General features: G+C 38.8%; 1 protein-coding gene across 1 annotated transcript in view; it reads left to right on the top strand.

The window, feature by feature from the left end:
- CORIN (corin, serine peptidase) overlaps positions 1 to 27,682 on the top strand; it is a gene marked incomplete at its 5' end in the record, with an annotated part of 265,153 nt that overhangs the window by 79,198 nt on the left and 158,273 nt on the right. The window contains 1 exon segment of the mRNA XM_082837777.1: positions 20,969 to 21,150. Within this exon segment, the coding sequence (XP_082693903.1) occupies positions 20,969 to 21,150 (182 nt within the window).

Genomic DNA, 27,682 nt, shown 5'->3' with positions numbered 1-27,682 from the left:
ATTTCAAAGCACTGTTAAGTACATAATCATATATAACATCAATTATTTTCTGAATTAAAATGTTAGAAAGTTTTCAGAGTAGTAATGAGAAAATGAATTGCATTTTTAAGTACAGATAGGTTCCATGTTATTTGTACTAATTTAATGTACAAAGAAAGTTTTGAATAGACAAAGGTTTTTATTATTATTATTATTTTTAACATCTTTATTGGAGTATAATTGCTTTACAATGGTGTGTTCATTTCTGCTTTATAACAAAGTGAATCAGTTATACATATACATATGTTCCCATATCTCTTCCCTCTTGCGTCTCCCTCCCTCCCACCCTCCCTATCCCACCCCTCTTGGTGGTCACAAAGCATCGAGCTGATCTCCCTGTGCTATGTGGCTGCTTCCCACTAGCTATCTATTTTACGTTTGGTAGTGTATATATGTCCATGCCACTCTCTCACTTTGTCCCAGCTTACCCTTCGCCCTCCCCATGTCCTCACATCCATTCTCTAGTAAGTCTGCATCTTTATTCCCGTCTTGCCTCTAGGTTCTTCATGACCATTTTTTTTTTTTTTTTTAGATTCCATATATATGTGTTAGCATACAGTATTTGTTTTTCTCTTTCTGACTTACTTCACTATCATCTCACACTGGTCAGAATGGCCATCATCAAAAAATCTACAAACAATAAATGCTGGAGAGGGTGTGGAGAAAAGGGAACCCTCTTGCACTGTTGGTGGGAATGTAAATTGATACAGCCACTATGGAGAACAGTATGGAGTTCCCTTAAAAAATTACAAATAGAACTGCCATACGACCCAGCAATCCCACTACTGGGCATATACCCTGAGAAAACCATAATTCAAAAAGAGTCATGTTCCAAAATGTTCATTGCAGCTCTATTTAGAATAGCCAGGACATGGAAGCAACCTAAGTGTCCATCAACAGATGAATGGATAAAGTAGATGTGGCACATATATACAATGGACTATTACTCAGCCATAAAAAGAAACGAAATTGAGTTATTTGTAGTGAGGTGGATGAACCTAGAGAAGGTTTTTATTATTTTAACTGGAAAAAACCTACATTGCCGTAAAATAAAAACTGACTAGAAAAGAAACAATAGATTCTGACTTGTAGAATTAAGTATAGAAGCACTATTAACAGACACCACATTCAGGAAAATGTTTCCCCTGAAAGAATCATTTGCAGAGGGTACTTTCATGGTAAAGAGAGAAACTCTGTTAGATCTTTCCGAAGAGTCAAACTATGGCATGGTAGTAGAGAGGCCCTTTATGTTCCTAGAACAGTGGCATTATAGCGTGGTGATTGTCTTAATTTTCTAGGGCGGCCATAACAAATTACTACAAGCTGGATGGCTTAAACAGAAATTTATTATCTCACAGTTCTAGAAGCTAGAAGTCCAAAGTCTGGTGGGGACTGTGCCAGGGGTCCCGGGGAGAGGCTCACTTCCTTTCTTTGCCAGTTTCCTTCCGGTGGTTTCAATCACTCTTGACTTGTGGCCACATCACTCCAGTCTCTGCCTCTATCTTCACATGGCCTTCTCGTCTGTGTGCGTCTGCTCTTGTGAGGACACTTGTCAGTGGATTTAGGGCCCATCCAGATAACCCAAGATGATCTCATCATCGCAAGGTCTTTAACTTAATTACAGCCACAAAGACCATTTTTCCAAATAAGGTCACATTCACAGGTTCCCGAGGTTAGGACATGGACGTGCCTTTTGGGGGTCGCCATTCAATACACAGGCTCTGGAGCTGCGTGTCTCAGCCCACTCATCTGTAAAATGGAGATAATCATTGTGCTTTACAAAGTTCACGTGAGGATTAAATGACAGTGCAGGGGTTTTTATGAAGAGCTCAGTAAATGTCAGCAATAGCTCTCAGTGAATTGGAAAGGAGGGGCAGTACTAATGACATTGAGAGCACAGAGTATTTCTAACATATGCTAAATATTGAAGGATTCTGGAAAAAATGTAGGATACTACATGGATTAAAAGAAAATTAGGTCGAATACTTAAGGCTGCTGGAGTTGGATTCCATTTCTCCCTAATTTCAAACAATTTCACTTACATCTCTTTGCTTTAATTTCTCTATGGACTCAGGAGTGTGTATATATACTTATATAAATTTATATACTTATATAAAAGAGTTTCTCTCTTTAACATGAAAATTCTCTCTTTACCATGAAATTTATATATACTGATATAAATTTCATATAAGACAATGGAAGAGAGTGCATTCAGCCTCCAGGGGACTCTTAACTCATTTTGATCATCCTTTTTCTGATAATTCAATCTCTACTCTCAGCTAAATCAGTTGTAAAATTCTAGTTAAGCTGCCCAGAGTCTTCAGGGTATTTTAGGTAAAATTTGTTTTTCTCCTGACCTGGTTCATCCTGAGAAATGCTCTCATAGGAGAGTTTTCCATTTTCTGTTACAGTGGGTAATAATTTATAGTCAATTTTCAGGTATCATTCAGGGACTTGTCCTACATTTTATTACATTCATTATTATATTTAATTTTATGATTGTACTTTCAGACCAGTGCTTCCTGCTTTCATTTAGCATGTGCATGAGATCTACAAGCTAAATTTAATAAGTAAAATAAGTTCAGAAAGGTAAAATGTATTGTAGAAAATAATTCTTATATTTTTATATATCAAACATTTTTTTCTTATATTTCACTATTTTGGATCATTTGTTCTACTCATTTTCTCTACTACTCTACTATTCAAATAATAGAGAATTGCTTATATTCCATCCTAGAGAAAATAGGTACTTAATAACATATAGACTTTAATTTAAAAAGGTAGAGTGGGATGTATAAGTAGTATGGTTTTTAACCTGTCCCTTTGAGACCTCAACTGTACTCAACTATATTATATAACAATGAACTTTAACAGTTTAATTAAACAGTTTCATTAAGTGTTTCATTTATTAAAAGATAAGTGTGTATATCATGGACTATAATACAGGATAATTAAAGGACATCTTATAATACAGGATAATCCATAACTATATTGATTCAATGAAATATATCTCAAAATATAGAGATTTGACTGATAAACAATTCAGGTAGCCCTAAAAATATGTGGGCTAGAAGGAATAGCTTAAAAATATCAGCATGTAGGTAGAGAGAGATGAACAATTCCTAGGCCAGGAGAATAACAGATGTTTCTGGATGACTTTTTTTTTTTTTTTTTTTTGCGGTACGCGGGCCTCTCACTGTTGTGGCCTCTCCCGTTGCGGAGCACAGGCTCCGGACGCGCAGGCTCAGCGGCCATGGCTCACGGGCCCAGCCGCTCCGCGGCATGTGGGATCTTCCCGGACCGGGCCACGAACCCGTGTTCCCTGTATTGGCAGGCGGACTCTCAACCGCTGCGCCACCAGGGAAGCCCCTGGATGACTTTTGTATACACTTAAAATCTCTGTGTTTGGAAGAGGAAGCAAACATTGCAGCCACATGCTTTTGATATGTAGCTATCACCCTTTCCCTCTGGGTTGAAATAATAGGTCTATGAATTTATCAAAGCTGAAGCGGGGTTAACTGGCCTGAGAGGTCCCGCCTTGGCTTTGCTTCTGGAAGACACCCAGGAGATATTGCTGATCATCATCACCCTACTCACATCCTCTAATACTTTGCAGAGAAACTTTGCTCATGAAATAAATCGTTAACATTTAAAAATGGATGTGTTTTCTATTGTTTTTTTTCCTCTGGAGTGTTGATTTGACCCTAGGTGCTTAGCAGATATTCTTAACATCTGTAGACATGAAATAAAAAATTCTTATCTAGTGCTTGCTTTGGGAGCATGTATACTAAATTGGAACAATACAGTGAAGATTAGCGCGGTCCCAATGCAAGGATGACATGCAGATTTGTGAAGTGTTCCATATTTTTTGATTTTTGACTAAGATAACTCATATTAAAGCATTTAGCACAATACCTGGATCATCACGTCCTGATCAAAGTTTAGCTAATACGTCTGTTTTGGGGTCCGTATTTCTCATGCAGGACCTAATTGAACTTGTCCAAAAAAAAGATGAGATATGTCAGGTTCTGCTATGCACTTTTTAGTCAAGAAAATAGATAAATTATCTGAAAAAAATTCTTTAGCTAAATGACTAGAGATTAAAGATTATATCTCAAACCTGGGATCTACCGGACAATTTTCTGTCATGTACTCAATCCCTATAGGATTGTGGAAGAGGTTGAGTGAGGTTCTGCAAATGAACTTCTTCAAAAGCGCTATGCTTTTCCCCAAATGAATATGTTCACTGGAGCCTAGAGAAATTAATCTGGTAAATGCAGAGAATGCACTTGAAAGTTTGGGGGGCAGATGAAACCTGATTCAAACCACAGCTCTGCCAATTGCCAATTATAAGACCTTGGGCTCTTCAGTTGGCCTTCCTGACCCTCAGTTTCCTCATCTGTTTAATTAAAGTGATAATACCCTCTTCATAGGGTTGGTTTGTGTGTATTAAACAGAATGATTTATACAGTGCTCATATATGCTCTGCACTCTCTCGCACACAGTAACTTCTCCATAAGTAGTATTGTTATAAACAATAAGTAAATTATTATTAAATATAAATAGTACTATTATTGATATGGTAGTCAGAGATGGTGTGTGAGTTTCTGGGAGGGTATAAACTTCATCACCTCTTTCAGAGATGCAAGATTTGCATATTTTTCTCATTCTTTTCATCTTCTAATCCATTTTCCACTTAGCTGTCAACATTATGATATAAAAACAATTAGCACTGCCGTACGTTATTACATGAAAGTTGTTAAAGAGAGTAGATCCTAAGAATTCTCATCACAAGGAAAAATATTTTTTTCTATTTCTTTAATTTTGTATCTGTATGAGATGATGGATATTTTCTAAACCTATTGTGGTCATCATTAGCTGTACCTCCTAAACTTACACAGTGCTGTATGTCAGTTATGTCTAAATAAAACTGAAAGGGAAAAAAAATAAAAGCACAAATTAGATGATGTCACTCCCCTGCCTCTACCCATTCAAGGGCTTCCTCTTAGACTTAGATTATAAGCTGAACTTTTTGCCATGGCTTTTGAAGCCTTCCTTGCTTCTCTGGTGTCATCAACCCTGCCACAGCTGCACTGACCTTTCTCAAAAATGCCCACCTTTCCCCAGCTTCCTTTTCACATGCTGTTCCCTTTGCCAGGATGGATCTATCCCCTTGATCTATGCCCTCTGTTCAAAAGACATCTCTGTGGAGAAATATTCTCTGATCACCCTCGGTAGTTCTCTTATCTTACCCTGCAGCAAGGCTGTGTCCCTTTTTGCTTGTCTGTATGTTGTCTGTCTTACTTTATAAGCACCACAATGGCAGAAAACTTACTGACTTTGCACACTGTTGTATACCCAGTGTTCAGAGCGGTGCCCAGCACATAGTAGGTGCTCAATAAATATTTGTTGGAATAACTGGATCAATAAATAAACTCTTCCATTAGGGAGCTCCCCTAAATGTCTAGGTAAATGGGAGTTCAAAATCCATTGATAATGGTTGTGGATTGCTTTGTATAATTGATACGTTCCTGAAAACTCATGCATAAATCAAATTCTATATGTGTGTTAAATAATTACAACTTTAAATTGAGTTGGATGGTATTCCCAGAGATGATTTAACTTCCTTCTGAGTGAGCATCCGTTGGTAGAACAACCAGCTAAAGTACATTAACTTGTTCTTGTTCATTTCTGTCAAAATCCTGGATCTAATAGAGGAGGAAACACTAGATTGTTCTTGAGGATTGACTTGGTGGTTCAGTGCTTTTGTTTTAATACTGACTCATATGCATCAGTTAAAAAGACTTTAGGTCAACTGTAGTTTGAAAATCTTAGATGTAAGGTTCATGTACAGAGCAGAAACAAAACAGTGATAAACATGTTTAAAGAAAAATGACCAGGATAGTGGTTCAGAATCTGTTCATGTGAAGAATAGTTGGGGGACCTGGAGATGTGAGGCCCTGAGGGTGCACAGTGGCCACCCTCCAATCTCCTGGGCCACGACTGGAAGAGGGAGCACACTTTTTCTTTATGCTTCCACAGGGCAAAAATGGAACCAGGAACTGAAAGTCATAAAGAAGTAAATTCTAACTTAACTAAAGTGAGAACTTTATGGATACTAAAGTTGTATATATATGGAAATGTTGTCTCAGGAAATGGTGAGTTGTTATCACTAGAGATATTTAAACTGACTGGTGAAAGCTTAGTGGAGAAAATGGGACAAGGAGTCCAGCATCTTATGGTCAATTAGTTTCCCATAGATTAAGGGGCAGGTTCACTCATGGCCCATGGCCCTGATTAAAGGAGCTCTAAAAACTTATGAAAAAAGAAGAAAATTAAATCTACCATAACTTTTCTCAGGGACACTTTTATATTTGCTTTGGTAATAATAGAGAATCCAGTTGGGGGCCTTGGGGAGGGTTGTGTTGACACTCCCATGGATCCAGTAGCAGCAAGGAGTCACCTAACTGCCTTCAGAAACGATGGGCCCCGTTATCTGCAGGACTTGTGTTTTGCCCAGTGGGGCTTGCAAATTGGGACCCTGCCAGACAAAGCCCTCTTTTTCTCTGTTGCAACTGTCAGGTTCTCAGCTAAATAAATGTTAAACAAATATTTACAGTGTGTCACCTTGGGGAAATGTCAGATTATCTGCTGGGAACACCTGTGTGCCTTGGGTGGCTTGGCTTTTGCTCAGAGTTGAAAGGTTCACGGTAGAAAATAGAATTTTTGACTCTAGGTATTAAGATCAGCTTGCTTTTCAGCCTGAAATCTGTGTTCTGCTCCTAAAATCAAGATTGGAATTCTGCTGTGTTGCTATCTTCTATTCACCTTGTGTTCACCTTTTAAGCTTTTGGTTTTGCTAAAATCCTGTTAGGTAAATAAAAGTTCTAGGCATACTTTTGTTTCAGCCACTCAAGAGGAAGAAAAAGAATGTTGACAGAAACAAGAGGTATTTAAAATTCCTTTTTCTGGAAGGCACAGTTTGTTCATTTCTTATCAAGGTCCTAGGCTTCCTTTTTAGAAGCAGCAGAGTTCCCTAGAAAAATGACCCCATAATCTAGTTACCATTAGTTAAAGTTAGAGTAAAATTTGCCTGTCATTTCAAATATACAGTTGATACGGTTTTCCTGTTCTAACTCCATCCTATTACTAAAGATGGCCAGATTGCTGAGATGGCCTCTAGGTGAACAATCAAGATGGCATCAAAGTTGATACAGGAATGATTTTTTCAAAAATATTTGCTATACCAGAATTACAAAACCTCTTCCCCACCATCCAGTTTATTTTCAATATTTCTACTACTGCGCACCATTATATTACTATACCACTTTTGAGTTGAATTTTACTGATAATCTTTTAGTAAAAAGTATCAAATTTTTCTGCTTATAAAATTTACTGTATTCTTTTATTTTAACATCTTTATTGGAGTATAATTGCTTTACAATGATGTGTTAGTTTCTGCTTTATAACAGAGTGAATCAGCTATGCATATACATATATCCCCATATCTCCTTGCATCTCCCTCCCACCCTCCCTATCCCACCCCTCTAGGTGGTCACAAAGCACCGAGCTGATCTCCCTGTGCTATGCGGCTGCTTCCCACTAGCTATCTATTTTACATTTGGTAGCGTATGTATGTCCATGCTACTCTCTCACTACGTCCCAACTTCCCCTTCCCCTTCCCGGTGTCCTCAAGTCCATTCTCTATGTCTGCGTCTTTATTCTTGTCCTGGCCCTAGGTTCTTCAGAACCTTTTTCTTTTTTTTTTTAGATTCCATATATATGTGTTAGCATACGGTATTTGTTTTTGTCTTTCTGATTTACTTCACTCTGTATGACAGACTCTAGGTCCATCCACCTCACTACAAATAACTCAGTTTCGTTTCTTTTTATGGCTAAGTAATATTCCATTATATATATGTGTCACATCTTCTTTATCCAGTCATCTGTCGATGGACACTTAGGTTGCTTCCATGTCCTGGCTATTGTAAACAGAGCTGCAATGAACATTGTGGTACATGCCTCTTTGAATTATGGTTTTCTCCGGGTATATGCCCAGTAGTGGGATTGCTGGGTCATATGGTAGCTCTACTTTTAGTTTTTTAAGGAATCTCCATACTGTTCTCCATAGTGGCTGTATCAATTTACATTCCCACCAGCATTGCAAGAGGGATCCCTTTTCTCCACACCCGCCCCAGGATTTATTGTTTGTAGATTTTTTGACGATGGCTATTCTGACTGGTGTGAGGTGATACCTCATTGTAGTTTTGATTTGCATTTCTCTGATGATTAGTGATGTTGATCATCCTTTCATGGGTTTGTTGTCAATCTGTATATCTTCTTTGGAGAAATGTCTATTTAGGTCTTCTGCCCCTTTTTGGATTGGGTTGTTTGTTGTTTTGATATTGAGCTGCATGAGCTGCTTGTAAATTTTGGAGATTAATCCTTTGTCAGTTGCTTCATTTGCAAATATTTTCTCCCATTCTATGGGTTGTCTTTTCGTCTTTTTATGGTTTCCTTTGCTGTGCAAAAGCTTTTAAGTTTCATTAGGTCCTACTTGTTTATTTTTGTTTTTATTTCCATTTCGCTAGGAGGTCAGTCAAAAAGGATCTTGCTCTGATTTATGTCATGGAGTATTCTGCCTATGTTTTCCTCTAAGAGTTTTATAGTGTCTGGCCTTACATTTAGGTCTTTAATCCATTTTGAGTTTATATTTGTGTATGGTGTTAGGAAGTGTTCTAATTTCATTCTTTTACATGTAGCTGTCCAGTTTTCCCTGCACCACTTATTGAAGAGGCTGTTTTTTCTCCATTGTATATTATTGCCTCCTTTATCAAAAATACGGTGACCATAGGCACGTGGGTTTATTTATCCCTGGGCTTTCTATCGTGTTCCATTGGTCTATATTTGTTTTTTTATGCCAGTACCATACTGTCTTGACTACTGTAGCTTTATAGTATAGTCTGAATTCAGGGAGCCTGATTCCTCCAGCTCCATTTTTCTTTCTCAAGATTGCTTTGATGATGGCCATTCTGACCGGTGTGAGATGATATCTCATTGTAGCTTTGCTTTGTATTTCTCTAATGATTAATGATGTTGAGCATTCTTTCATGTGTTTGTTGGCAATCTGTATATCTTCTTTGGAGAAATGTCCATTTAGATTTCTGCCCATTTTTGGATTGGGTTGTTTGTTTTTTTGATATTGAGCTGCATGAGCTGCTTGTAAATTTTGGAGATGAATCCTTTGTCAGTTGCTTCATTTGCAAATATTTTCTCCCATTCTGAGGGTTGTCTTTTGGTCTTGTTTATGGTTTCCTTTCTTTTAAGTTTCATTAGGTCCCATTTGTTTATTTTTGTTTTTATTTCCATTTCTCTAGGAGGTGGGTCAAAAAGGATCTTGCTATCATCAAAAAATCTAGAAACAATAAATGCTGAAGAGGGTGTGGAGAAAAGGGAACACTCTTGCACTGTTGGTGGGAATGTAAATTGATACAGCCACTATGGAGAACAGTATGGAGGTTCCTTAAAAAACTAAAAATAGAACTACCATATGACCCAGCAATCCCACTACTGGGCATATACCCTGAGAAAACCATAATTCAAAAAGAATCATGTACCAAAATGTTCATTGCAGCTCTATTTACAATAGCCAGGACATGGAAGCCACCTAAGTGTCCATCAACAGAAGAATGGATAAAGAAGATGTGGCACATATATACAATGGAATATTATTCAGCCATAAAAGAAATGAAATTGAAATATTTGTAGTGAGGTGGATGGACCTAGAGTCCATCATACAGAGTGAAGTAAGTCAGAAAAAGAAAAACAAATCTGTACACTAACACATATATATGGAATCTAAGCAAAATGAAAAGGTCATGAAGAACCTGTGGCAAGACGGGAATAAAGACACAGACCTACTAAAGAATGTACTTGAGGTTATGGGGAGGGGGAAAGGTAAGCTGGGAGAAAGTGAGAGAGTGGCATGGACATATATACACTACCAAACGTAAAATAGATAGCTAGTGGGAAGCAGCATACAGGCAGGCTCCAATAAAGATGTTAAAAAAAAAAAAGAATTGCTTTGGCTATTTGGGGTCTTTTGTGTTTCCATACAAACTGTGAAATTTTTTTGTTCTAATTCTGTGAAAAATGCCATTGGTAGTTTGATAGGGATTGCATTGAATCTGTAGATTGCTTTGGGTAGTAGTCATTTTCACAATGTTGATTCTTTTAATCCGAAAACATGGTATATCCCTCCATCTGTTTGTATCATCTTTAATTTCTTTCATCAGTGTCTTACAGTTTTCTGCATACAGGTCTTTTGTCTCCTTACGTAGGTTTATTCCTAGGTATTTTATTCTTTTTGTTGCGGTGGTAAATGGGAGTGTTTCCTTAATTTCTCTTTCAGATTTTTCATTATTAGTGTGTAGGAATGCAAGAGATTTCTGTGCATTAATTTTGTATCCTGCTACTTTACCAAATTCATTGATTAGCTCTTGTAGTTTTCTGGTAGCATCTTTAGGATTCTCTATGTATAGTATCATGTCATCTGCAAACAGTGACAGCTTTACTACTTCTTTTCTGATTTGGATTCCTTTTATTTCTTTCTCTTCTCTGATTGCTGTGGGTAGAACTTCCAAAACTATGTTGAATAATAGTGGTGAGAGTGGGCAACCTTGTCTTGTTCCTTATCTTAGTGGAAATGGTTTCAGTTTTCCACCATTGAGAATGTCGTTGGCTGTGGGTTTGTCATATATGGCCTTTATTTTGTTGAGGTAGGTTCCCTCTATGCCTACTTTCTGGAGGGTTTTTATCATAAATGGGTGTTGAATTTTGTCAAAAGCTTTTTCTGCGTCTGTTCAGATGATCATATGGTTTTTCACCTTTAATTTGTTAATATGGTGTATCACATTGATTGATTTGTGTATACTGAAGGATCCTTGCATTCCTGGGATAAACCCCACTGGATCATGGTGTATGATCCTTTCAATGTGCTGTTGGATTCTGTTTGCTAGTATTTTGTTGAGGATTTTTGCATCTGTGTTCATCATTGATATTGGCCTGTAGTTTTCAGAAAGCTTACTGTATTTTTAAAGACATTATTTTATAAGATAGCATGTGCTGCTCTCCTGTGGAAATGCAACCCTGAAATAATCTTAAAAGCCAACTGAAAAATATGACTTGATTTAAAACGATTTTTTGAAGAATTTGTAAATTATATAAAGCCAGCATAAGGTTATTTTATTTTTTTTTCTAAATGAAGAATTATTACATACTGCTAATTTATTTATTGAAGATTTTGTCTGTGTCCCAAGAACTCTAATTGTGTCACATTTGAGAATAATGGAAACATTACAGAATTAATATTTTTTCATATCTATATTTTTTAAGAATTTATATAGATCAGTAGTCAAAGCAAAAAGAGTCTTTGTTGCTAATAGCAACCATATATTCGGAAAGTCATCTGCCACTTACTTCCCTGATTTTATCTGCTAACCTGTAAACAGCAGTCTTTTGGGCTACACCTGTGCTGACTACCTGGCTGTTTAGGTGGTCAATTGTATCACAGTTCCCTTTTCAGTCTCAGGCAACATGGGTGATCTATTTATTTTTATTTTTTTTATTTTTTATTTTTTTAATTTTTTTTTAACATGGGTGATCTAGTCTGCTTTTTGGCATTATACAGACATAAAATGAAAAGTAAGATTTCATTTATGTGCCAGAATGGCTCCAAGTGTGGGTAATACACAGTCAGATAACTCACATTCCTTTTATTTTACAAAGATGTAAAGCTGGAGAGTCAGGCCACAGGAGCTCAAGTTTCCTGAAAACGCCTTGTCAGATCACTGACAGTGTCTCAAGGACACATATTTCATCAAGCTCAGTGGAGTTTGTTTACTTTTCTCCTCAATAATTCATGGGTATTAGGTGGATGTGACTAGAATTTATATTTAATGCCAGTAATTCAGTGCCTTCAAAGATCCATATTTAAGGCATCATTTCATGAAGTGCAAAAAATCAAAACAGCTGCAAAAAATAATTGAACAATTGAAAATTTTCCTGTGATTTTTAATCCTCTATTCCATGAGCCCTGGTAAGTATGCCAAGTATTAATGAGAATCAGGATCACGTTGGATAGAAGGGTATGGAATTTTATATTCTCTTTCAGGGGCGGTTGTGTAGTTTTACATTATTCACACTCATCTTGATTCAAGCTGTGTTTATTTGTTGTTATTTCCTCAAGTTTCTCTATTTTAAGGGTGACATCTTACTGTTGGCATATAAGCGAGACACTTAATCTGTAGGGTTTTCATCCATAGCGGTTTTGCCGAGATTTTTGCCTTTATATGGGAATTATTTCAAGATTCAACAGTGTAGAATTTGCTGACCTGATAGGGAGGAGATCACGTGAACAGGGATGGAGCGAGCTCTTGTACAAACCATTAAGTTGGGAGTTAGGCAGTGAGAGTTCTGCTCCCAACTTTGCTTCTGACAGCTTTGTTCCAAGCAGGCCACCAAATTATCCTCTGCATGTGATTCTTTTATTTCTCAAACAAATATTTATGAAGTGCCTACTGTATACACTAAGGATAGGACAGCAAACAAAATAGACAAGAATCCTTTACTTCATGAACCATATATTATATTGGAGGGAGATAGGCAATAAAGAAACAGATTAAACATTTTTTTAATAATAATAATAGTATATCAGATAGTGATAAGTGCAATGGAAAAATTCCAAAAAGAATTGAAGAGCTTTGGGAGAGTATGGGTACGGTGGCAAGGGATGCAGTTTTAAGCAAAATGTTGTTCAGGAAAATCTCACTGGGAAGGTTACATTTGATCCACGAACATATGGGAATCCAGGAAGTGAGAGAGACCCAGACATACCGAGTGTCTTGTGATATCTGCAGGAAGTGAGAAAGGGGGCATGATGGAATCAGTCCTGCAAGCAGATACTGTTGGCAAGGATGTGAGTGTTGGGGGGTAGACATATGGTGGCGTGGAGGGTCTTGCTAGGCACGTGTACAGCTTGGGAGCTCCCTTTCAGCTTCTGACATCAGTTTATTCGGCAAAGGTGTTAGGAAAGTGATCACTGTATTCCTTTAGCAAACATTTATTGACACCTACGATGTACCAGGTGCATTGTCTGATGCTAGGGTTGCTTTGGTGAATAAAACACAGTTCTGCCTTCAAGGGACTCAGCATAATAGGGGACACGACATGAAAACAATTACACTGCTGTCCAATGTGATCAGTTTAAAAGGTATGGGGGGAAACGCAGAGAAGGAGGGACTCTTTCCATTTGGCAACATTAAGAAGGCTGTTCCCAGCGAAGAAGTAACAGCTGAATTTGATTTTGGAGGATATATAGAAATTTGCCATGTGGGCAAGGTGGAGAAAGCAGACAGCCTAAATCTGTCGTATATTAGGGGAACTACAACTAGTTTAATTTTATGAGAACATAAAATGGGGAGAGAATAAATGATTTGAGGGACTTTGGGGAAGTAAAATTAACAGTACTTAGTAATTAATTGCATATGAATGGTGAGGTTGAGGGTGAAACAAAGGTTTTTAGGCTTGCGGACTTGGGTAGATGGTATTACTACCAAGAAGGAGGGCTGGTGGTAGTGGGAGACAGGGGGTTAATATTGACATAATGTCTTCATCTGGTCCAAGAAGTGCATGACCGTAATTTTCCTTCCAGTGGAGGTAAAAACAGCTTTCCTTCTAGAGGAGATGACATGATTTATACTTTCATCCAGTGGTATGCTGGTAAACTGGCTCCCTGAAAAACCAAACAAAACTATGATTTGTAGCATTTGCTGATTTCTGCGGTGTAAACACTCCTACCAGATTTCAAGCTAATAATAGTTGAACAGTCTCCTCCCACAGCCCTGCGTTTTGTCCCCTGACAAGTATTTGTTGAGCTCTCGTTGGTGTGAGGCATGCAGTCATGTGCTGGCTCTTTCTTCTTTACGTCTCCTTATCCACTTCCCACCCTCCTCCAGCCCACCCTTCCCCACAGGTTGGTTTCAACAGTGGCTACTTTCTAGCTTCCTGTGGGGCTCAGCCAATGGGAACCACGAACAGGACATCAGAGTGTGGGAAGGGAGGCAGGCTGGGTCATGATCCCCTAGTTTCTTCTTTACCAGGTTACACAGTTTGGAGTTGCCTGAATCCCACTGTGGGAGGCTCTGGCTCCTATCAGGCAGCCTTCTGCATACAGCTCTTTCTGAGTCCCAAGAACTGCTCCTTCCCTTGTCCCTTGAATCTGAGATGCTAACGGCAACCTGTCCCCGCATGCTGCACTACCCCTGGTTGGTTTTTCTAAACCTTGCCAGTACCTTCATAAGTGACCTTTTCATTAAATACTCTGCGGTAATCCTACTTCACTGAGTCATTTCTTTCCTGCTGGAACCATGGCTATTACAAATGAAGATGATGAAAAACTCTGGTTTTTAAAGAGTTTCAGACCAGTGTGACCAAAAAATAACTTGACTTCTCCCATGATTTCTCTTCTGGTGTGAGACAATGACACATGTAAGTGTTCACTAGCACAGTTTTCTATCCCCGTGTCTAATGAAGCTGGGAACCAAGGTCATCTCTTCCCTACTCCTCTCGTACCCCAACTAAGCCATACCTCTTGTGAGGTCTCTTGAGGCCACCAGAGAGTGCAGACATAGGAAGCTGATGCCGTTGGCCCATCACAGAGAAAACAAGTCATCTGTTGTTTTTTGTGTTTTCCAGCAGTGGTGACGAATCTGTGCTCCTGTATGATTTGTGGATTTATGCTCCTGTGTTATCTGTGACTCCTGTTTGTGACAAGAGGTCAGCTAGGTGAGACATTCTGGAGCACTGGGCTGGCGTCATAGCATCTGGCTATGAGATCTTTTTAAGTTTCAATTTCCTTGCATGTAAAAGGAGGAAACAATAGTACATTATCTTGCAAGACCCTTCCATTGTTAACATTCTCTTCACGACTGAGGTCTGCAGCTCTGGGTGTTTCCGGTGACTATGACTTTGTGAGCACTGTTCACTGAACAGCTTGGCCTAACAAAGACAAATTTACGACTGTCTTTAAAACAAAAGATTATGTAAGTCTCATCAATAAATAATACATCTAACTCAGTAACATGCCTCTTACCAAGTGATATATCAAAGAAAAGTGTATTAGTTACCTATTGCTACGTAACAAATTTCCACAGATGTGGCAGCTTAAAATAGCACCCAACTATTATCTCAGTTTCTGTGGACCTGGAACCTGGGAGTGTCTTATCTGGGTCCTCTGTTTCAGGGTCTCTCATATGGGTGCATTCGTGGTGTTGGCCAGGTCTCGAGTCTTATCTGAAGGCTTGCCTAGGACAGGATCCGCTTCCAGCCTCATGTGATTGTTGGAAGAATTTCAGTTCCTTAAGGGTGGAGGGCCTCAGTTGCTAGCTGGCTGTTGGCCAGAGGCCAGGCTCAAGTCCTTGCCATGTAGACCTACCCAACATGGCAACTTGCTTCATGAGAACTGGTAAGGGAGAGCATCTGCTAGTGAGAGAGGAGTCACAGTCTTATGTACCCTAGTGATGGAAGTGACATCCCATTACCTTCTGTTGGTTGTAAGCAAGTCACTAGGCCAACTCACACTCAAGGGGAGGAGGTTACACAGGGCATGAATAGCAGGAGGTGGGGTCATTGGGGGCCATCTTAAAGCCTGCCTGTCACAAAAATTCTTCCCCCCACCCCGCCCCATGGAAGAAGAGTTTTAAATCCTGAGCTTCTCTGATATACTTAAAGGTTAGTTTGTCAGAAATAAAAAGTGACAACTAAATGCAGTGTGGGATCCTAAATGGAGATCTTGGTGATGTTTGAATAGGATCCTTACTTTAGTACCAGTGTTAATTTCCTGGTTCTGATAATTACACTGTAGTTATGTAAGATGTTTGCTTTGGGGGAGCCTGGATAAAGGCTATATGGAAACTTTCTGTATTGTTTTTATAACTTTTCTGTAAGTCTCTAAAAGTAGTTTAAAGTAAAAAGTTAGATAAAATTAGCTACAGGGATATATTGCACAACATGGGAAATATAGCAAATATTTTATAATAACTATAAATGGAGTATAACCTTTAAAATTGTGAATCACTATATTGTGCACCTGTAACTTACATAAAATTATACATCAACTGTACTTCAATAAAAAAGTAAAAAGTTAGAAAAAAATGATTTATAAAACATAAAAATCCATTAGCTATTATATAAGCCTACTGTGTGGCTGTAACTTATTCAATAATTTTAACTTTATGTCTTTATCAGAACCGTTTTGCTGATAAAAATCTATAAATTTGTGGGGGAGGGGAATGGGGAAATGTTGGTCAAAGGGTACAATAAGGAAAAAAATCTAATTTTTTGTAAATAAATATAGAAATTTTAGTAGATAAATTTGCTTAAAATTGTATACGTAAAAATGTAAAATAGATAGCTAGTGGGAAGCAGCTGCATAGCACATGGAGATCAGCTTGGTGCTCTGTGACCACCTAGAAGGGTGGGATAGGGAGGGTGGGAGGGAGATGCAAGAGGGAGGAGATATAGGGATGTATGTATACCTATAGCTGATTCACTTTGTTATACAGCAGAAACTAACACACCATTGTAAAGCAATTATACTCCAATAAAGATGTGAAGAAAAATAATTTTATTGAGGTGCTCCTATGTTGGGTGCATAAATATTTACAATTGTTATATCTTCTTCTTGGATCGATCCCTTGATCATTATGTAGTGTCCTTCTTTGTCTCTTTTAATAGTCCTTATTTTAAAGTCTATTTTGTCTGATATGAGAATTGCTACTCCAGCTTTCTTTTGGTTTCCATTTGCATGGAATATCTTTTTCCATTCCCTTACTTTCAGTCTGTATGTGTCTCTAGGTCTGAAGTGGGTCTCTTGTAGACAGCATATATAAGGGTCTTGTTTTTGTATCCATTCAGCTAATCTGTGTCTTTTGGTGGGAGCATTTAGTCCATTTACATTTAAGGTAATTATCGATATGTATGTTCCTATTCCCATTTTCTAAATTGTTTTGGGTTCGTTATTATAGGTCTTTTCCTTCTCTTGTGTTTCTTGCCTAGAGAAGATCCTTTAGCATTTGTTGTAAAGCTGGTTTGGTGGTGCTGAACTCTCTCAGCTTTTGCTTGTCTGTAAAGGTTTTAATTTCTCCATCAAATCTGAATGAGATCCTTGCTGGGTAGAGTAGTCTTGGCTGCATGTTTTTCTCCTTCATCACTTTCAGTATGTCCTGCCACTCCCTTCTGGCTTGTAGGGTTTCTGCTGAGAGATCAGCTGTTAACCTTATGGGGATTCCCTTGTGTGTTATTTGTTGTTTTTCCCTTGCTGCTTTTAATATGCTTTCTTTGTATTTAATTTTTGACAGTTTGATTAATATGTGTCTTGGCGTATTTCTCCTTGTATTTATCCTGTATGGGACTCTCTGTGCTTCCTGGACTTGATTAACTATTTCCTTTCCCATATTAGGGAAGTTTTCAACTATAATCTCTTCAAATATTTTCTCAGTCCCTTTCTTTTTCTCTTCTTCTTCTGGAACCCCTATAATTCGAATGTTGGTGTGTTTAATGTTGTCCCAGAGGTCTCTGAGACTGTCCTCAGTTCTTTTCGAAAAATAATTTTAAAATAAACATCTTTGTCTACAAAAAAAAAATTATATAGGTAAAATTTACAATTTTTTTGTAGATAAATAATTTGAGTAGCCTTCCTAGTGAAAATCCCCTAGAAACCTCACTATTACTGTATAATAGAATTCTTTACATTTGTTCCTATGTATTTGTTTCAACACATAATTACAGAGGTGAGGAAAGAATTTTCGGCTTAAGCTTGAGTTGAAATGTTGTAGGGACTTTTGCACAACCCCAAATGCACTTCACACATCACTTAAAGTAACCATCTTTCCTAAAATAGTACCCTGGTAGCCCAGTCTGGCCCCTCCACTGTGCTGAGCACTGTTTTCAAGATGTCAGTCTGCTTGTTGCTTGGATATCAGCACTTATATTTCAAAATAGTGTGGTCTGTCTCACGGCACCGTTCCATGTGATGAAAAGCAAAATGCTTCAATCCCTCGTAGGCACTTGAATTTCATGCAAAGCAAGAACAAATGGCTCTTCATTCTGCTCAGTGTGTGAAAGGGCTGCTGGTTATTAATACTCTATCACTGTTTCACATGTCCTCGTCCAGCAGTTTAAAGCCTATGGGTCTTGGTTGGTTACACCTCTTTAAGAGAGCTATTTGGAAACACTCTAGACATTTTTCTTAGGCCCTATTTTTAGAATGGAAAGCCTAATGGTATTTTAATGTCTCTCTATATTCCCAGAACAAGTCTCAAGAAAAAAAAATGTTACCTTTTGAAATTTAGCAAAGGTGGTGGGATTATCACCACTCCTCTGAGAAGCATTGTGTTAAGGAATGAATTTTGATTTACAGATCCAGCAAGCAATCTTCTAATGATGCCAAAAACCTCTGGGAGGGTTAAGTGTCCATCTATTAGTATGTACTACTCTGTGTTATCTTCCTCTCCTTTGAAAGTCTCATTGTGATCAGCTCACTTGGGGAACGTAGTTTTGATTGTAGGAAGGGAAGCAAAGGTTGAGGAGCAAGTAATGCTCTTGTGGAGGTGGCTGACCAGGTGGGGTGCTGGAGTGGCGTTGGACAGGGTGGTGTCAGTACACAGGTCAGGGACTAGGTGGCAAGGAAGAATGCTGAAGCCAAGCCTAGCTTATCTTGTAGCTTTGTTGTGGGCTGTCTCACACCTGGAAAAGAAAGAGAAATGCCTTCACCCTTTCCTAGTGTTCCTTAGCCCCTTAGGCAAATACTGACTCATTGAAGGTTAACTAGGAGTTTGGAGAGTGAAGGGAGAACCCAACCACTGTGTCTATGGTTGGTCCACGGGAAAGTACATATCAAGTTTCGAACTAACCTTGAGCTATGCTTTTGGAGCATACATTCCTAAAGTGAGGCCTCACGTGTAATAGAGTAAATAGTCCTTGAATCAGTCTGCCTGGGTTCAAATGCTGGCTGTGATACTCACTACCTCAGTGATCTTGGACAAGTCTCTTATATTTCCTGTGCTTCCGTTTCCTTTTGCGTGTATTAGGGATGATAGTAATGGTATCTGTGGTACAGTACAGTACTACAGTGCTGTAGTGAGAAAGAAATGAGTTAATGCATGTGTGGTAGCACTTAGAGCCTAGCGAAGTATAAGTATCTGCATAGGAATTCTGTGTTCTCCACATTCCTCAACCATGATCCCCAGTTTCATTTGAGAAAATATAGTCTCTAACGTCTTTGGAATAAGATCTAGGAAAGGAAATCTTTTTAAAAAATGTTATTTAAGTGATACTTGCCATCCTATGAATATCTAATATATTTCCTGAATGGCAGTCAGGTGTCTTCTTTACACTGAAACACTTGCCTGGACTAATTCATATTTTATGTTCTAAAGCGAATTCTTTCAAATGCAAAACATCTTTCTACATCTTCACTAACAAATTTAGCTACATATTAATGTAGTCATGTGAATATCAGGATTCTAAAAGATACCCAGTTTTAAGGCGAGTTTCTGAGAAGGTCAAAAGTGTTTGTATCTGAATGTAACTGTTGAGTACCCCTTTCTCACATTTTCATATAACAAGATCTCACTCTCAAGATTCTTTCACAGACTCAATCACTTCTATTTTAACTCAGTGACCGGCGCATCCCATTATGTTTCTGTGATCTATAGAAATTTGAATGGGGAATTATAATTACGCTTTAAAGTTCTTAAAGCCTAATTATTAGATCCTTATATGAGAATAGATGATATGCAACAGTAGATAAAGCGTGGATTGAAAGCTAAAACATCTGGATTCTCTTCCCGCTTCTTCCATTAGGAAGCTATGTGTGTCTCAGAATCTCCCTGAAGTTATCTTAAATGGAGGATTTGAATGAGGTGTTGTTTAAGGTTTCTTACAGATCTGATACTGTATGATTCTGCAATAGTTTATTGACCCTACATTTGTGAAGTGTGTGCTTTGCTTTGACTGACATGTATATTTTCTTTCCCAGTTTTCTTAAAATCATTTGAGATGCCTTTGCTAGATGACCAGCCAGGATGAGAGATGCAGTCTATAGCTGCAAAGTAGAAAAAGCCGCCTGGGTCTGCAAGAGAACAAGTCCGTGGCCTTGACATTGCAGCATCCCTGTCCCCAGACACAGAGCTGCAGATCCAGGAGTGTTTGATTGAATGTCAGATGAATAAAGACAAACTCCAGGGCATCATTACTTTACTGCTAATGGACAGTTGTTTGTGTTTTTCTATTTTGCAGAAGATAACATAGAAATGAAAAGATAAATAACTGTACAAGTTTTCAGAGTTGCCATTTGTTTGTATAATATTTTCCTTTCCAGGGAGGCAGTGGTGGAGGCTTAGGAACAGCTTTCTCTCTGGCTGCCTCTCAGAGGTACTTTGAATTTCTCAAAGGGATGATAAAGAAATGAGATTAACCTATTTTGTGACCTACTTCTGCCTTTCCATTTTGGGGGCATTCATTTGCATGTTAATTTACTCCTTTTGATAGTAAGTAGAGCTCTGTCTTGGTTGACAGGTTTACTTTAGCGTAAGAAATCTCAAAAAAAAAAGTCATTTGGGATAAATGCTTCCACAAGAGACAGTTAGATGATGTGTTATGGAACTAGCTTATTCCCTCTAGAATCATGACAGTAGGGTGGCTGAAATCCTTGTTATAGTGTTGAAGGTAGAAGTTCAAGTTGTTGACTGTAGTAAATATAAATTAAGATAATATTGCAGCACTGGTGGACAACTTTTCTTTAGCTTAATTATTATTTTGAGAAATAGTCTGTAAAAACATTAATTTTCACCTTTCTCTTTTCTTCTAGTCATGGACTCCTGCCCTGTAGGTCCTTCTGTGAGTCTGCAAAAGAGGGCTGTGAATCAGTCCTGGGGATGGTGAATGCCTCCTGGCCCGAATTCCTCAAATGCTCCCAGTTTAGAAACCAAAGTGAAAACAACACTGTCAGCAGGATTTGCTTCTCACCACAGCGGGAAAAAGAAAAACAATGTAGGTGTCTGCATTTTGTTGCATTTTTTAAAGTTTTTTATTGAAGTATACCATCCTTGAAAGGAATTATACAAATAATGTGTACAGTACAACAAATTTTAACAAAGTGACCAGACCCATGTAACCAGGACCCAGATCAAGAAATAGAATATTAACAGCATCCCAGAAACACAAGCCCCCTCCCAGTGACCTGATCCTCCCAAAAGACACCTCTATGCAGACTTCTATCAGCTTAGGTAATTCTGCCAACTTCTGAACTTGATATCAGTCGAATCATACGGTATGCATGCCTTTTGTGTTGAACTTCATTTGCTCAACATTATGTTTGAGAGGTTCACTGTATTTTCATCTTCTTGTGGTTCATTCATTCTCATTTTTATGGTATTCTAATATATTTTCCATCACAGTATATTTTTCTGTTCTACTGTTGATAGACATTTGAGTTGTTTCCAGCTACTGTGAATGGTGATGCTGTGACTATTCTTGTACATGTCTTTGATGGAACGTGGTTATGTATTTGTTCAGCAAAAAAGTTTTTTAAAGTGGTTGTTTCAATTTATACTTCTCCCAGCTGCGGGTGAAAGTTGCAGTTGCTTCAGATCCTCCCCAGCACTTGGTATTGCCAGTCTTCTTCATTTTAGCAATTCTGATGATAGTATTGTGGTATCTCTTTGCATTTTAAGTTGAATTTTCCTAATGAATTGGATTGAATTTTCAAAATGTTTTGGTTACTTAAATATCCTTTTCTGTGAAGTGGCTGTCAAAATATTTTGCCCATTTTTTTTTTTTTTTTTTGTGGTACGCGGACCTCTCACTGTTGTGGCCTCTCCCATTGCGCAGCACAGGCTCCGGACGCGCAGGCTCAGCAGCCATGGCTCACGGGCCCAGCCGCTCCGCGGCATGTGGGATCTTCCCGGACCGGGGCACGAATCCGCGTCCCCTGCATCGGCAGGCGGACTCTCAACCACTGCGCCACCAGGGAAGCCCTTGCCCATTTTTGATTGGGTAGTCTGTCTTTTTATTCTCGACTTGTGGTTCTTTAGACATTCTGGATATAAGTCATCTGTTGGATATATGTACTGTCTGTGTGGCTTGCCTTTTCTTTCTTTTATTATGTCTGTTATGGAATAGAAGGTTTTAATTTTAATGGGTCTACATTATCAAGATTTTCTGATCCTCAGTTTTCTAGACTCTCCTGGTACAGTATGTAAGAACCTCTTTCTAAATTATGAGGAAGGCCCTTTGGCTTTCACACGTGAGTTACAGTTGCCTGGAGCTTTGAGTTATCTTTTTCTAGGAAATTGAGCTTAGCTGAAAGCCATCCAAGTCACTGTCCTTATAGTTACTTCTCAAACACTTGGTAAATTACCACATTCAGTGCATTCCTTTCCATAGGTGGACTATTCCAATTCACCTCTGTTAAGGGTTTTAGCAATTGGACCCACCCCCTTATACCAGGGCCTGTCTATCTCTACCTTCCATCAACGATGGCAACTTCGCTGCCATCCCAGCAGTGAGTAATCCAGATCAATAACCCCATCGTATCCCCTGCTTTCTTGGACCACTTCTGCAGCTGTCACAAGCTGGGTCTTCCAGAAGCAGCCACTGAGATGGGGTTTGTTGTACAGGGTATTTATTAAGTATCAGCACTTGTAAAGGAGGGAGAGAAAGCAGGATTGGGTAGAGGTAGAAGTTGAAATGTGATCCAGGCACACTGAAGCTTGGCTAAATCCACGGGGAGCTCTGGGGCACATGTGGCCTGAGGGAGTTGTTCCACGTCGGGTCCAGACAGCTGGGTCTTTATATCCCCACAGTCAGCCATTGGTTGTGGTCCTTCCTGGGAAGGGTGTGCCCTTGGGTGAGGCAGCTCTCTGCAGTTGAGGCTAAACTTGAAGGATCTAAAGGCTGTTGGCTGACAGCAGGGGGCAACAGGGCAGACAAGTAGAGTGGGAACAGACCACTTTGATCCAGTCAGAGACTGAGCTGGCTTTGCTTGTTGTTTATAAGGAGTGTTGGTAAGGCTCCATCTCCCTCTGGTTTGTTTCCATTCTGAGGGTGCGCTTTTCCAGTGAGCCTTACTGCGAAACCAAGCTGTTTACTGCATTCTGCTCCTCCTTGGCGGTCCCTGGTGGTAATGTTTTTCTTCTCAGAATAAGATTGCTGGATTTCCACTTGGCTTTGCAGAGGTTTTCTACCCTTTAGTTTCTTGCTCTTTACCGTAAATGCCTTGAGGGGAAATCCTTCCGTGTGACAGGCCCACTTCTCTGTGTCTCCGTCCCCACTACGTCCTTGGCCCATTGATACCCTGCTCCTCTGGCAGCACCAAAACTCTGACTTTTGTCTCTCCACCCCCATGGGATTGCCGAAAGCTCTACTGGCTTCTCTCCCTCTTTGAAGTGGCCCTGTGTCCAGGTTCTCAGTTTCTAGCACCATGCCAAGAATTGGCAAGATCCAAGGGGAAAAAGCATCCATAGAATGTAGACTGTTTGTTCTACACTTGTCTTCTCTCTGGGATCTCAGCCACTTACCTCCTGATGGTCGCATCAGCTATCAGAGGCCTTTGAACAGATGTTTCTTGTGCTTTATCTGGCTTTTCTAGTTTTACTTGATGGGGGTTGGCACTGACTTATCACAGGTTACTACCTCCTAGCCAAAAGTAGAAGTTTGTTTAATTTCTTGTTCACACACTGTTTAGTGGAGATCTGCTGCTAAATTACGATTCCCTCCAAAAGATTGTATATAGCACTAAGCCACCAGAAGGATGAGTGAGTGTATCTGAAAGAGAAGCCCCTTGATTCTTTTCTTTTTCAGCTACATTTGCCCCTGTTTTGATAAGAACACTTTATTAGTGCTCATTTGGAAAATGTTGCCTGTTGATACAGGATTGAAGAATCCACTGAGAAAATTTGAAAATAAAAAACATCATCAGTATTCCTTAACGCGATGGTCCAAAAGTATCAGTTCTTAAAGGTCAAAGTAACATCAGTATTCTTTAATAGCTCCAGGTGAAATGCCACCTCACATAGGTTCCCCAAATATCAGAAGATAGTACAAATCTTCTGATCTTGGAAAAGATTGATGACTTCGGAAAAGATCTTGGAAGATTGATGAAACATTTATATTAAAAAACTTACGTTTTAAGAGAACAGACATTTCCTAAGTACAGTCATCTGAGATTCTCTATTTGTCAGTCTTTTTTTATAATTCTTGATTGTACTATATTTTCCCATGTAGAATTAATTCTCTGAAAATGGGTCTGATAATTGGTGTTTGATGCAATATTTTCCTAGAATTTGAAATAATTTTTCTGTCTCATGCTTGATGGCTAAGCAGGATGCTAACCATCATAGATGTATTCATAGGTCATGTGCTAGGGAGAAAGCTACTGTTAGCTGTGATCTTTGTGTAAGCATAAGAATATAATTTCTAGGGACTTCCCTGGTAGTCCAGTGGTTAAGACTCTACGCTTCCACTGCAGGGGGCACGGGTTTGATCCCTGGTCAGGGAACTAAGATCCTACATGCCACACAGCACAGCCAAAAAAAAAAAAAAAAAAATATATATATATATATATATATATATATATATATATTATAATATCATCTTAATCATATAAGGGTTTATGCTGTAGGGCCAGTTATGAATATAACTAATGAAGTCCTTTTCTCATTTTTTCATTTATTCAGTAAATATTCATTGAGTACCTACTCAGTTCTGAGCATTATTCCAGGTAATCTGAAAAAATTAATTACAGTGACCATAATATTGGTTTACATCCATCTAGTGTGGTGGTTCTCAATCAGAGATGACTTTGCAGCCTCCACCTGGGAACATTTGGCAATGTCTATGAACATTTTGGTTGTCACAACTCTGGGGACAGAAAGAGTTGCTACTGGCATTTAGCAGGTAGAGACCCACTGTGCTCTTAAACATCCTGCAATGCACAGGGCAGCTTCCCACAGCAAAAATCTATGTGGTCCCAAATGTCAACAGTGCTGCTTTTGAGAAACCCTGGTTTGGGCTTGATGCTTTGCAAGGTACTTTCTAGTAGTAGTAGTAATAATAATAATAGTAATATCTATCATGCTTCCTACCTTTAAGGAGTGTTAAACCTAATCTGGTATACCTATATGTGAGAAACAATGTAAAAAGAACATTAGTGACTCCATCTAAACACGCTGTCAGACAGAAACTGTAGAGAAACACAGGTTAAATGTCAATGGAGCAGAAGTAGAGTCAATCACATAAAGGAGTTCTGGATGTGTGAAAGAGGAAGGGTCCCACTTGGCACAGAGGAAGCGGAGAGGTGTTCTGGGGTAGGCATTCAGCACTGTGAACCTGTGTTGGGTGACAGGTGCCAACTTAGCCCGTGAAACAAATGATGATTAAAAGTTGACTCCCATCTTAGTCTTCTCCTTCCAGCTTGTCAAATCATTTGCCCCAAGAAAACAGTAACTCCCTTTTACATTATGGACCCCATTCTCCTGTCCAAAGTGCTTTCACAGCTGTTAGCTCACTTTGCTTCCAGAGTAAATCTCTGCGGTATGATCATCTTCATTTTATAAATTAGGAAACTGAGGTTCAGGAAGATAATTCCCAAGTTGTTTAAAATCAGTCCCCCTGGCTCTGTCTTCATCCTGGGACCATCCTGGGATTCAATTCTTAATCCTTGAATGCTACCCTCTGTTACAGCCCCCTTCTCACAAGAGTTTTCAAAATGTCTTTTCGGACCGAGTCAAGCCAAAACTCACAACTTTGTAACAGCTGCTTTTCCCAGTCACAGCTCTGTAAATTCAATTCTTCTCATAGCATCTTTTAAATCAGTCATAACTCCAAAGATATTTTGTTTTCATACAGAAGGATACCCAGGCGTCTTATCCTTTCTATCTTATATTGATGCCAGCTCCTGTAAAGTAAATAATGTGCTAACGTGATAGTGCTGTGGGAACTATTCTTCAGAGGTTTTTAAAATAAACATTTGTACAGGTTTCCGTAGTTGAGTTGTGAGAACTCAGAGAGCTAAAAGTCAAGGTCCATCAGTCATTCTGAGCTTTCTGACTAATCCTTTACCTTGTCTGAAATCGTATGTGGAAAGTAGTTATGAAATAGTTTTTCTGTGGGTCTAAAGAGATCTCTGCTGCCATGAAAGAAACTTCAGCTATTCATTCTTTCATTTTCCTCTTCCTTTTCCTAGTATCTTATTTGCTTTCCTAGCTTTGGTTGCTGAGAGCAACCACTTCAGTGTATTAGCAGCAAAATTGTAGTCTCAAGATCTTGGTAAAATATATACTCTGAATTTCTCCTATTGAATTGTGAATTCACTCGGGAAAATTACTCAGTACTCTTTCTTTGAGGTACTTAGTATCAATATTTTGCCAGAGATAGATGATTATAGATAGCATGGTGGAGTTACTAAAATCTAGCCATGCACTTTTCATTCCAATGAACAGTCAAATATAATGAGGTTTTCCTAGAACTTCAAATTTCCCAACATGTATAATTTTAAATTATTTAAAATTTAAATTATAAAAACATTTTCTTTCTTCCATATGTAGATGATTCTTTTAAGGGTACCAAACTTAGATCTGAAGACTTGTTTTTCAAGCCCTGGCTATTTTATTTAATAACTGTGTGGTCTTCAGCAAGTTTCTTAAACCCTTTTTGCTTCTCTTTCCTCAGTTTTACAATAGGAATAATAATACCTGGGGGCAGGGGTAGAACAGTTTTATGGGGTAAATGAGGTAATGTATTTGAAAGAATTTTGGAAGCCATAATGCATTATGCAAATGTAAGTGCTTCCATCCAACAAACATTTAGAAGCATGTTCTATGGACCACATAGTTCACCAGGAACTGGAAAGGGAAGATGGCATGCATACGTTTAAAGTGCTCATAGGTCAGTGGAGAGATAGACAGATAAGCACAGAGGCAGAGCCTGAGACAAGGATTTGAGCACAAATCTTATATTTGGGAAAGGCATGGAAGAGTGGAGGAGTGGGATGGTGGTTCAGGGAAAGGATGGTGGCCACTAAAGGTAAAGTGAATCCAGCTACCATTGTGGGTAACTGGAGCTTAATTTCACAGGCAAATATGGGAAATAGTGCATAACATATGACTCAGAACTACCCCACTGGAGGGGTGAGGTAGCTGGGGGATGCCCTTCCTTCCTTTAGCCTTTGAAACTGATAGGATCTACTATAGCCCATAAATACTATGTTCTATAGGAGCAGAGACATGGGATTGTGCAGGAGGAAATACAAAACTTGGCTGTGCCCTGCAGTGGAAGGCTTTCATCCTTGATGATTTCTCCTTCATCTATAGCACTCTCTTTTCTTTTGGTTTCTGAAACACTGCTCTGTTTTGGTCAGCTTCCTACCACTCTGGCCACACTCTCGTCTATCCTTTTCTTCTACTGACCCCTTAAATATTGGTATTCCACAGGATTCTAGTCTCAACCCTCTTTCTTCAACATACTATACATTTTCTCTGGGAAACCTTATACTTGATTGTGGCCATGTAAGTACTGATGACTC

This window comes from Leucopleurus acutus (assembly GCF_964270905.1).
Source record: "Leucopleurus acutus genome assembly, chromosome: 4".
NCBI lineage: Eukaryota > Metazoa > Chordata > Mammalia > Artiodactyla > Delphinidae > Leucopleurus > Leucopleurus acutus.
This window is presented reverse-complemented; position numbering and strand designations above follow the sequence as displayed.